Below are 12,011 nucleotides of genomic sequence, written 5' to 3' on the forward strand. Positions count from 1 at the left end.
CTCAACATGAAAACAGTATGCTGGTTGCTCGTATATGTGGATGTGAATAGGATCAATGTAGTTATGATCAGGATGTTGAATCATGGAAGACAAAGTGGCTAAGGCATCTGCGAATTCGTTTTGGATCCTTGGTACATGTTTGATTTCTGCTTTGATGAACCTTTTGCACAACCTATGTACGCACTCCAAGTATGGTAATAACTTCCGATTCTTGGTAGCCCATTTGCCTCGGACCTGATGGATCAATAGGTCTGAATCCCTCATTATCAACATTTCTTGGATATCCAAGTCGATAGCGCGTCGGAGCCCCAATATGCAAGCTTCATATTCAGCCATATTATTCGAACAAAGGAACCTGAGTTTGGCTGATACCGAATAATGTTGCCCAGTTGGTGAGATCAAAACAGCTCCGATGCCAGATCCGCTCAGGTTCTTAGCTCCATCAAAGAACATCCTCCAACCATCATATTCTTCAGAAATGTCTTCCCTAACAAAAACTACTTCTTCGTCTGGGAAGTAAGTCTTTAACGGTCTATAATCATCATCTACAAGGTTCTCCGCCATATAATCTGCTAATGTTTGTGCCTTCACTGCCTTTTGTGTAACATACACTATGTCAAACTCGCTCAGTAATATCTGCCATTTAGCCAGTTTACCTGTAGGCATGGGTTTTTGAAAGATATACTTCAGAGGGTCCATCCTTGAAATCAGTAAGTAGTAGCGAGGAGAGATAGTGTCGCAGCTTCTGAGCGACCCAAGTTAAAGCACAACAAATACGCTCCAATAGAGAATATCGAGCCTCATATGATGTAAACTTCTTACTCATGTAATATATCATCTGCTCCTTCTTTCCAGTCTCATCATGTTGCCCCAAAATGCAGCTGAAAGCATTATCCAATATTGATATGTATAACAACAGTGGTCTACCAGATTTCGGTGGAACCAACACAGGTGGATTGGACAAGTAATCTTTGATTTTGTCAAAGGCTTGTTGACATTCATCAGTCCATTTTACTGCTGCATCCTTCTTCAACAGCTTGAAGATAGGCTCACAAATGACAGTAGATTGGGCTATGAAACGACTGATGTAATTTAGTCGTCCCAGGAAACTCATTACCTTTTTCTTACTCTTGGCGGAGGTAGATCACGAATGACTTTGATTTTCGATGAATCCAGTTCTATACCTCGGCGGCTGACAATGAAACCCAAAAGCTTTCCAGCAGGAACCCCAAAGATACATTTTGCGGGATTCAACTTCAAGTTATACTTGCGTAGCCTAGCAAAGAACTTTTGCAGATCATCCAGATGATTTGATCCCCTCTTTGATTTGATGATGACATCATCCACATAAACTTCAATTTCCTTGTGGATCATGTCGTGAAACAAAGTGGTCATTGCCCTCATGTATGTAGCCCCAGCATTCTTTAACCCGAAAGGCATTACCTTGTAATTGTAGACACCCCACGGTGTGATGAAATCAGTCTTCTCAGCGTCGTCCTTGTCCATCTCAATTGAAATGAGAATTTGAATTGAAATGGCTAGATTTGAAAGAAATTAGAATAAAATAGGCTATAAGTTAAATGATTTTGAGGAAATTTTTAAGAAATGCTATTTCAATTAAATACTACACATATCATAAATATTTTATATAATTAAAATCACTTAAATTTTAAAACATTTAAATAAAATAAATACTTTTCGTTTTACTAATAATTTTAAAAATATCTTAATAATATTTAAGATAATTTTATAAAGTACACATACTAAAATGTACAATTTTAGACAAAATCAACTAAACTTTTTGAATTAAAAAATATATTTTAAAAAGCGTATTTAATCGGATAGCATTTTCAAAATTGTTAAAGGTCGGTCAAAATTGGGTGTCAACAGGGGGTCTACATGGCTCCATCCCTGCACGAAGTTTAAGAAAATAAAAACACTTTTAAAATTTATTATTTTAAATTAAAAATATATAGAACGTATCAAAATGTTCATTTGATCTACGTGAAACATTAATATATAAAAAATATCAAAAAAGAAAGAAATTATTCTTTTAAAAACATGAACTAAAAACAAAAGTAGAGCAAATAAATTAAAACGAAGAGGAAGGAAATATATTTGCTATCATCATCGATCATGTCGTATATATCATCTGTTATTTTCATTGCACTGATAATGCGTAAAAGACAGTGTGCTACAACCAAAAGCTTACATGCAGTGGCGTACAAATGATTTTTTTTAAGCAGTGTCACCATTTAAGGGACAAGAATGACTCAAAAAGAAAATAAGTTTTTGCTTTAGGCCTCCAAAAATTGAGGGCCCATTAATAGTGAACTTTATAAAATAATTTTTTCCTTAAAATTATAAAATTGTGATTAAATTAAAAAAAAATTGTCTACTCTTTAAATTAGATAATAATTCAAAATTTTAAATTAAACCACTCACATCTTCCTATTATTAAATAAAATTTTTAACAACATTATTCAAGAGATTGTATTGCAAAAAAATACGACTAACATCTTTTAATAAATTAAAATCAATCGATAATGGACTTAATCAATTCTTCCCTTCATCGTTATTTTTTTGACTCATTAGCTTGTTCTTTCAAGTCAGTTGAAGCTTGAATTGTTAAGATTGACTTTGAACGTTTATGATTTTTCTTAGAACAATACATCTGCATTAAATTTAGACTCTCTTTTAAATTTAGACTAATATGATGTAATCTTGAGGATCAAATAATAGACGATTGCGGATAATTGTAATCAATTTAATGAATTCTAAATTGCTTCATTGTAACAAGCCAATAGAAAAAAAATAAAATTATTATTATAAACAAATAAAAATAAAAACTCAAGCACGTAATAATTTAAAATAGAATAGCGAAAAATATTTACCTGATGTGCAGAGATGAGATGTCAAATAACATGATTGATGAACAAGAACAGAAAGAAAATTGAAGAAACTCACCCGTCACAAATATAAGGATTTAAGGAGTCATTAAAAAAACGTGTAAAAAATCCGTAGCCTGTTCAGAATCGAACTCGGGACGTAAGATACCAAATGTGGCGCTTTTACCACCTAAGTTAGGAGCATTCCGATACAAGGGGTGTCCTTTTTAGCTATTTTATCTAATAACTATTTTTTTTAAAAAAAAATATATATATATATAGGTATATTCCGTAAAAAAAATCGATGAAGCCGTTTCCCGTGACACACCTTACCTATGCCTGAATCCGCCCCTGCACATGCAAAGGTACATATATATAACATTGCCATTTGGGACCAATAATTAATTTGGTTCCAACTTCCAAATATCGATGAAGATCAATAAAGTTCTATATATTCAGTGTCGTTCAGGTCAGGCAATCACTGAGTGCAGGGGTGTCAATTATTTTTTAAAAATCAATTTAATTGATCAAATGTGTTCTTATTGTAAGAATTATTATTAATTATTTCTTACTTATGGCCCAAGTTTACTTGGAATCAAAGTAATACCATAAATAATATTTAATAAGGAATAGATCTCGTCTGTACATTGGTTACCTGATGGACGTACCAGATTAAGTCATAACCTCTATAAATTGGTCCTCCCTCCACCCATTAGGGTTACCACATATTCTCTACATTAATTCCATCGCTGACGGTTGTGGTAACAAAAAGTTAGGGCAAGGAGGTAGAAACCAATTTACGACTAACGCTTCCGCTTCTCTTTGTGATGATGTCTTCCACATTAGGTATGTGCCTCCAACATTCTCTATGTAAGATTATCATGTTCAAGATCCTGAAAGTATTTAATCTTACATGTGGCATCAGAGCCTGGATTGTTTGAACGGATAATCTTCGTCTCTCTTCTGAAATTAATTGAAATAAGTAAATTTTTATTTATTTATTTATTTTGTCAAAATTTCGTTTAACCTTATGCATAATGGTTCTGTTGATTCCATATAAAAGTATATATGATATTGAGTTGTTTCAAGTCATTATTGACATTAACAACTAAGGAATCTAATACACGTGTATAAACAGTTAATAAGAATTTCAATATTACGGTAATAAGAATTTCAATATTACATGCAACTTATTGTTTGTTATTTTAATAATTTGTGATTAGCAACACTTTTTAATGAGAAAATTTCTTGTAAGTTTAATTTTGTCCAAACAAAATATATTCAAACTTATTGTTGAATCCTTTTGTAGTAGCGTAATTTTGTGCTTGACTAATTAAGGTGTTTGGATTCTTATGTTAATAAAGTGTTGTTAGCAAAATTTAATTTGCACAAATTCTGAAAAATCTTAATCTTTCCATAATACAATAATTATGTTTTGTTTTTAAAATTGTGAAATAAATTAAAGTGGTCGTTATACTAAGCAATAAATTATGTGTGTGTATTATGTTTCTATAGTTTGTTAGTCACCAAAGTGGCCAAACTAGAGAAATTAATGTCTGCACATATAATGTTTATGATCACTTGTTGCATGTATTATGTTTCTATAGTTTGTTAGTCACCAAAGTGGCCAAACTAGAGAAATTAATGTCTACACATGTAATATTTGTGGACACTTGACATATGTGGATTAGTACAATTCATTATTTATTGGCATATTCAGTATTCCAAGAGAGACTGTGTCTGATTTTTCAACTTGATGCATGTATTATGTTCTTATAGTTTGTTAGTCACCAAAGTGGCCAAACTAAAATGTATAAAATTAGTCATATGCCCAAAATTTTATTATATTATGTATGCATTTGTACTTATATAGTTTGTTAGTCACCAAAGTGGCCAAACTAGATAAATTAACGTCTACACATATCATGTTTATGATCACTTGATGCATGTATTATGTTTCTATAGTTTGTTAGTCACCAAAGTGGCCAAACTAAAATATATAAAATTATTCACATGCACAAAATTTTATGATATTATGTGTGCATTTGTATTTATATAGTTTGTTAGTCACCAAAGTGGCCAAACTAGTATGGTTAAGAAAAATGTGCATTCATAAAATTGTCATCTATCTATGAAAGTTAATGAAATGCCTATATTGAAAATAAATAGATAAATTGACTTTCACTATTGCTAGAACTTAAGAATTTACCCAAAGGTGAATCAATCATTCTACGAATAGTGAAAATTATGAGGTAAATTAATCTTTTAGTCAAACATATATTGTATATCCAAAGATGTCGTATATGTTTGATTAAAAATATTCAATTACCTATTAAAGATAAAATTGGCATTTAAATTATGATAATGTGTTGTAATATCTACCCAAAGGAGAATTACGATATATTTTTATTGCTTTACTGAATTCACATTATTTTTTTATTTGTGAGCATGTATATCTATTTTGCAGTTATTCCTCTTCATTCGCATGCTTCGTCTGTTATTGTGTTCAATGGATTGAACTTCTCTGAATGACATGAACAAGTACAGTTCCACTTAGGTGTAATGGATCTTGACTTGGCTCTGCTGAATGACAAACCTACTGCCATTACTGATAAGAGCAGTGAGGATGAGAAGTTTTTTCATAAATCATAGGAACGCTCTAACAGATTAAGCCTTATGTTCATGCGAATGACTGTTGCTAACAACATTAAGAGTATTATTCCACAAATATAAAGTGGCAGGGAATACCTGAAGTTTGTGGAAAAATGTTTTCGTTCTGCTGATAAGTCTCTCACTGGTACACTAATGGCTGAACTCACGACCATGAAGTTTGATGGATCACGTAGTATGCAAAATCATATCATCGAGATGACTAACATTGCAGCAAGACTTAGGACCTTGGGGATGAAAGTAGATGACACCTTTTTGGTTCAGTTCATTCTGAACTCATTGCCTCTTGAGTATGGACCATTCCAAATTAACTATAACACTATTAAGGATAAGTGGGATGTTAGTGAATTGTCCAGTATGCTTACTCAAGAGGAGTCAAGACTTAAGAAACAAGGAGGTCATTCCATTAACCTCATAGGTCAAGGAGTTAGTAAAGGACTTAAAGTGAAGGCCAACAAGTTTAAGAAAAAGAAAGCACTTGCTAAAGTTCCACATGATGCTCATAAGGAACTCAAGGTTGATGTGTGTCGTTTCTGTAAAAAGGAAGGACACTATCAGAAAGATTGCCTGAAACGTAAAGCTTGGTTTGAAAAGAAAGGTACATTTAGTGCTTTTGTATGTTTCAAATCAAATTTAGTAGAAGTTCCTAATAATACTTGGTGGCTTGATTCTGGTGCAACTACTTATGTATCCACTATGTTGTAGGGATTCACTACGATCCAAACTACAAATCCAAATAAGGATCTCTTGTTCATGGGAAATCACATGAAGGCTAAAATTGAAGGCATATATACTTATAATTTGATCTTGGAGACTGGACATCACCTTGATTTATTACAGACTCTTTATGTTCCTTCAATTTCACGGAATTTGATTTCTCTTTCAAGATTTGATGTTTTTGGATCTGTCTTTAAGTTTGGACATGATTGTTTCAATTTACATAAGAATACTATTTATGATATTGGTGTTCTTATTAATGGGTTATATAGATTGAAACTCGATAATAATTTTTTCTGAATTCCTTATTACTATTTATCAAATTGTTGGAATGAAACGTAGTTCACTAAATGAAACTCCTGCTTATTTGTGGCATAAATGTTTGGGTCATGTATCCAAAGAAAGATTAAAAAGATTAGTAAAGAATGAGATTCTTCCGAATCTGAATTTTATTAATCTTGATATATGTTTGGATTGCATTAAAGGAAAGCAAACCAAACATACCAAGAAAGGTGCCACAAGAAGCACTCAACTTCTTGAAATTATAAACACTGATATTTGCGGACCCTTTGATGTTCCATCTTTAGGTGGATACAATATTTTATCATCTGTATCGATGATTTTCACATTATGGATTTATCTATTTGTTGAAAGAAAAATCTCAAACAGCGGACGCTCTCAAAGTGTACGTTAATAAGGTTGAAAAACAATTAGATATAAAGTGAAAATCATTAGGTCAGATAGAGGTGGTGAATATTATGAATAGTATCGAATCAAAATAATGTCCAGGTCCATATTGCTAAATTCCTTGAGAATGGTGAAGTTAGTGGGAGTGTTGAACGACAAAGTGTGGAAATTAATGAGGTAAGGGTAAATATTTCATTGCCCATAAATGTACCTACTTCCATACCAATAACAAATGTTGTTCCTCTTGTTGAAGAACACTTTAACAATGTTGAACAATATTTGGGTGAAACACTTCAAGAAGGAACTAACTCACAAGTATCTGACGCAAATGAACCACAAACAGTGCCATTAAGAAAATCTCAAAGAGAAAGAAAATTGGCCATTTCAAATGATTATGTGATTTATTTGCAAGAGTCAGATTTTGACATTGGAATTAATAAAGATTCGATTTTATTTTCACAAGCCATATAAATTACTGAGTCTGATAAATGAATTGATGCCATGAATGATGAGTTAAAATCCATGGAATACAACAAAGTCTGGGATCTTGTTCAATTACCAAAAAATAAATAAAAAAATTCTAAAGAATCGGGTGTAAATGGGTCTTCAAGACCAAACACGATTCTAATGGTAATATTGAACGATATAAAGCCAGATTTTTTGCAAAGGGATACACTCAAAAAGGAGGCATTGATTATAAAGAGACCTTTTCACCGGTCTCAAAGAAAGACTCATTAAGAATTGTTTTGGCTTTGGTAGCTCATTATGATTTAGAGTTACATCAAATTGATGTGAAAACTGTCTTTTTTAATGGAGACCTTGAATGAGGATGTTTATATGGACCAACTAGAGGGTTTCGAAATTAAAGAAAAAAATATCAAATGGTGTGTAAGCTAAAGACGACAATATATGAACTCAAACAAGCCTCACGACAATGGTATATAAAGTTTAATGATACCATAACATCTTTTGGATTTAAGGAAATTACCGTTGATCGGTGAATATACCAAAAGATTAGTGGGAGTAAGTTTATATTGTTAGTCAAGTATGTTGATGACATTTTACTTGCTGCTAATGATTTAGGCATATTGCGTGAGACAAAAGACTTGCGCTCTATGAACTTTAAAATGAAAAAAAATGGGTGAGACATCCTATGTGATAGGGGTAGAAATATTCCGTGATAGATCACAAGGATTATTGGTACTGTCTCAAAAGGCTATATCGAAAAAGTTCTAGAGAGATTTAACATGAACAATTGTTCAGCAATAATAGTTCCTATTCAAAAAGGGGACAAATTTAATCTCATGCAATGCCCAAAGAATGATGTAGAATGAAAAGAAATGAAAATAATTCCTTATCTTCTATTTTTGGAAGTTTGATGTATGTTCAAACTTGCACAAGATCGTATATTAGCTTTTTGGTCGGAATGCTAAGAAGATATCAAAGTAATCCTGGAATTGATCACTTAAAAGAAAACTACAAAGAAAGTTTGTGGCATGTTATGAAGCCACAATTCATGCATTATGGCTGCGGAACTTCATTTCAGGACTTGGGGTTGTCGACACCATTACCAAGCCGCTGAAAATTTATTGTGATAATGCTGCAGCAGTATTTTTCTCCAAGAACGATAAGTACTCCAAATGTGCAAAACATATGGAATTAAAGTACTTTACTGTTAAGGAAGAAGTTCAGAAACAAAGAGTGTTACTTGAGAATATTAGAACTGATCTCATGATTGCAGATCCGTTAACAAAAGGCTTACAACCAAAGACATTTAAAGAACATGTTCAAAGAATGGGTCTTGATTGTACTTATGATTGATGCACTTATGATATTTTTACACTCTGAGCTCATATTATGTGTTTCTGATATACATTAATGAATTTCTTGTTTCTCATAATGGTGTATACATTATTGTTTTGAGATATCACAAGATAAGTCTCTATGAGACATTATTGTGGACCATAATGTTATATGTTTTATAGCTTATGAACCTAGTATGATAAGTTGCTAATGTAGTAGTATATGGAAGGAAGTATGTAGCTTAAAATTTATGTACAACCGCCATAACTCGCATTAGTAGTTTGTTATATTGTGGTATTTATGATGGACATTATAGAAGAGATTTATTGTATGCGCAACTAATGTTTATTAAATATTAATGTTATATGGTCATTGGGCCAAGTGGGAGAATGTAAGAATTATTATTAATTATTTCTTACTTATGGCCCAAGTTTACTTGGAATCAAAGTAATACCATAAATAATATTTAATAAGGAATAGATCTCGTCTGTACATTGGTTACTTGATGGACGTACCAAATTAAGTCATAACCTCTATAAATTGGTCCTCCCTCCACCCATTAGGGTTACCACATATTCTCTACATTAATTCCATCGCTGACGGTTGTGGTAACATAAAGTTAGGGCAAGGAGGTAGAAACCAATTTACGACTAACGCTTCCGCTTCTCTTTGTGATGATGTCTTCCACATCAGGTATGTGTCTCCAACATTCTCTATGTAAGATTATCATGTTCAAGATCCTGAAAGTATTTAATCTTACACTTATTTTGTAAAAGATGTCGGAAAAATGTATTTATTTAAAACAATAAGTATAAAAAAATTATTTGGGACCTTGGTATTTAGGATAAATTTATTTTTAAAGCAGTACAATTTCGAATTCAAAATTAGACTCATTGTGATTATGGGCGTTCATGGTTCGATTTGGATCGGTTATTGATCAAAATCAAAATTAAACTAATACAGTCAGTTTTAAAATTTCTAAAATCAAACCAAGCCAAACGAAAAAAATAATTGTCGGTTTGATTTGTTTTTTATTAAGTTTGAAAGTAATAAAGTTGTTGAGAATATAGACATCTCGATAGAAACAGACTCCTAGTACATGCGCAATCCACATGAAAGCTACTGTGAATTTCAATTAAGTAATACCACTATTATTATTACACAAACAAAGTGATTCAATCAAAAGAAATTGTGACTGTTATGTGATGTAAGTTAGGATATTAAAGATTAAGTAATTGATTTTTGATGGACTTTGTCTTAAAAATTTTAATAGTTGGGTCTTTCAAAAGATACTTATATGTGCAAGTTGTGACGATTAATTGCTCCTTTTTCCTTCGTGCATTTCAAATTTGTAGAAGTAAATTAATCATAAAAAATAAAACCATGAAAAAATCAATGTGATTATGGAACTTTCACTTCATTGAATCAAAACAAAGGGACATAAACATGAGTTACAAGCTAAGCCATTAGGAACAATTAATCAAGAAAACTCTAATGCCTCAAAGTGAAAATCACCAAATTCACCTACGTTGTCCATATCCAAACCATAAGTCATTATAAGATGAAACCACACCTTCAAGAGAAAAATCAGTAATTAAATCCTGCCAATCTAGTGCACAATCGTGATGTCCAAAATATTTAGTTCGATACATAATTGGGTCCTCCTCTTTAATTCTCTCAACTTGTTTAGTGGCATAGCACTCTTGATCATACTTTATGACTGCACCTATAGTAACACCTTTCCTCACAACAACAAAAAAAAAATAAAAAAAAAATAATAAAAAAAATATATATATATATATGTTTAATAATTAATATAGTAGAAAGTAAACAATATACATATATATCCATCTTTTTGTTGTATCGAAAACATATATAATTAAGCAAATAAAAATATGTGTATTGATATATATTAAACTAGATAATATAGATTTTGGGTTTAAATGATTGACTAACAAAAAGAATCAGATTCATAGGTGAAATATGTTGAACACATAATTAAATAGTAAAAATATTTTTTAAATTAGGTAATCATACAATTAAATAAGTACATGTATACCTTGGATATTTTGAGTTAAGTATAACCTTTTGTCCGTATTTCCTCCATGCATGTCCATCTTCCGTTGTTGTAGTCTCTCTCGTCCATGAATCTAATGCTTTTCTGCATAGCTTATAGATGAAATTATAAATTTTTACTAATGAATTATTTGGTTCAAAATTTTTAAAAATATAAATACGAGGTATAGTTTATTAAGTTAGTCCAGTTTATTAGATGTTTCTTGATAATTAAGCATTTTTAATAAGAAGAAGTAGTTCTTTAATATAAGGGTATAGTTGAAAAAATGTACTACTATTTTTTGTTTTGAATTTCTAAGATGACACTTATTTTGGAACATTTTTTCTATTGCTGAAATGACACTTATTTTGAGACGGTGAAATTAATAAACTAAGAATATTCAACTTATGATATCTATACGTACATTTTTATTCATCTATACAGTATAATTTCATAAGATGTGATCAAATATTAATTGACATCCTATTGAAGTATACTTGACCTAAAGTAGAAATTCAGCAGCGGTTTCTTTTAGCGATTATAATTAATAAATGGGTGAATCTAAAAGCCTTCAACAAACACTATATATATGGTGAGTACTTAAGCTTTTAATAGCTTGATTATCATTAATCTTATATTATAATTGAGTTTAAATAATATACACTAAAACTATAAACTATACCGATTAGATTACTATTTTTTGGCAACTATTCTGATTCTCTATCAAAGGTATAAGTACGTATGTAGATCAAGGATGTAAAATAAGTTTTATATTATCAGTAATCAAACCTATTATCTAAGTTATAAGTATTAATAGTGGAATAAATTTTGAACAACCTATTATACTATGTAGTTTTTTATTTTATTCATTAGAAACTAACACAAATAAATTAAATAAAATTATTTGCAAACAAATCATAGATGATATTTGATTGTGTAACGTATTAGCATTTGAACTCTAAATTCATTATGGGTGTGTTTGGTATGAAGGAAAACATTTTCCGGAAAATGTTTTCCAAGTTTCTCATGTTTGGTTGGTTAAATGTGTTGGAAAATGTTTTTCAAATTAACTCATTTTCCTCAAATTTAAGGAAAATGACTTCCCTTCAAAACTTAAGGAAAACATTTTCCAAAACTCTCTTCCAACTTCAAATTACAATTTTTTTTTGTTAAAAAAATCAATTTATTTT

The 12,011-nt window shown here is 31.0% G+C and overlaps 1 protein-coding gene across 1 annotated transcript in view; it reads right to left on the reverse strand.

Moving 5' to 3' along the window:
* Positions 1-10,381: 10,381 nt before the first annotated feature.
* Positions 10,382-12,011, reverse strand: part of LOC125852316 (WRKY DNA-binding transcription factor 70-like) — a 2,575-nt gene continuing 945 nt past the window's right edge. The window contains exons 2-3 of the mRNA XM_049532069.1: positions 10,825-10,926; positions 10,382-10,503 (exon numbers count right to left, since the gene is read on the reverse strand). Of these exons, the coding sequence (XP_049388026.1) occupies positions 10,473-10,503; positions 10,825-10,926 (133 nt within the window). The 3' untranslated portion in view covers positions 10,382-10,472. The remainder of the gene's footprint in view (positions 10,504-10,824; positions 10,927-12,011) is intronic.

Source organism: Solanum stenotomum, unplaced genomic scaffold (assembly GCF_019186545.1).
Source record: "Solanum stenotomum isolate F172 unplaced genomic scaffold, ASM1918654v1 scaffold33707, whole genome shotgun sequence".
In the NCBI taxonomy this organism is placed as follows: Eukaryota; Viridiplantae; Streptophyta; class Magnoliopsida; order Solanales; family Solanaceae; genus Solanum; species Solanum stenotomum.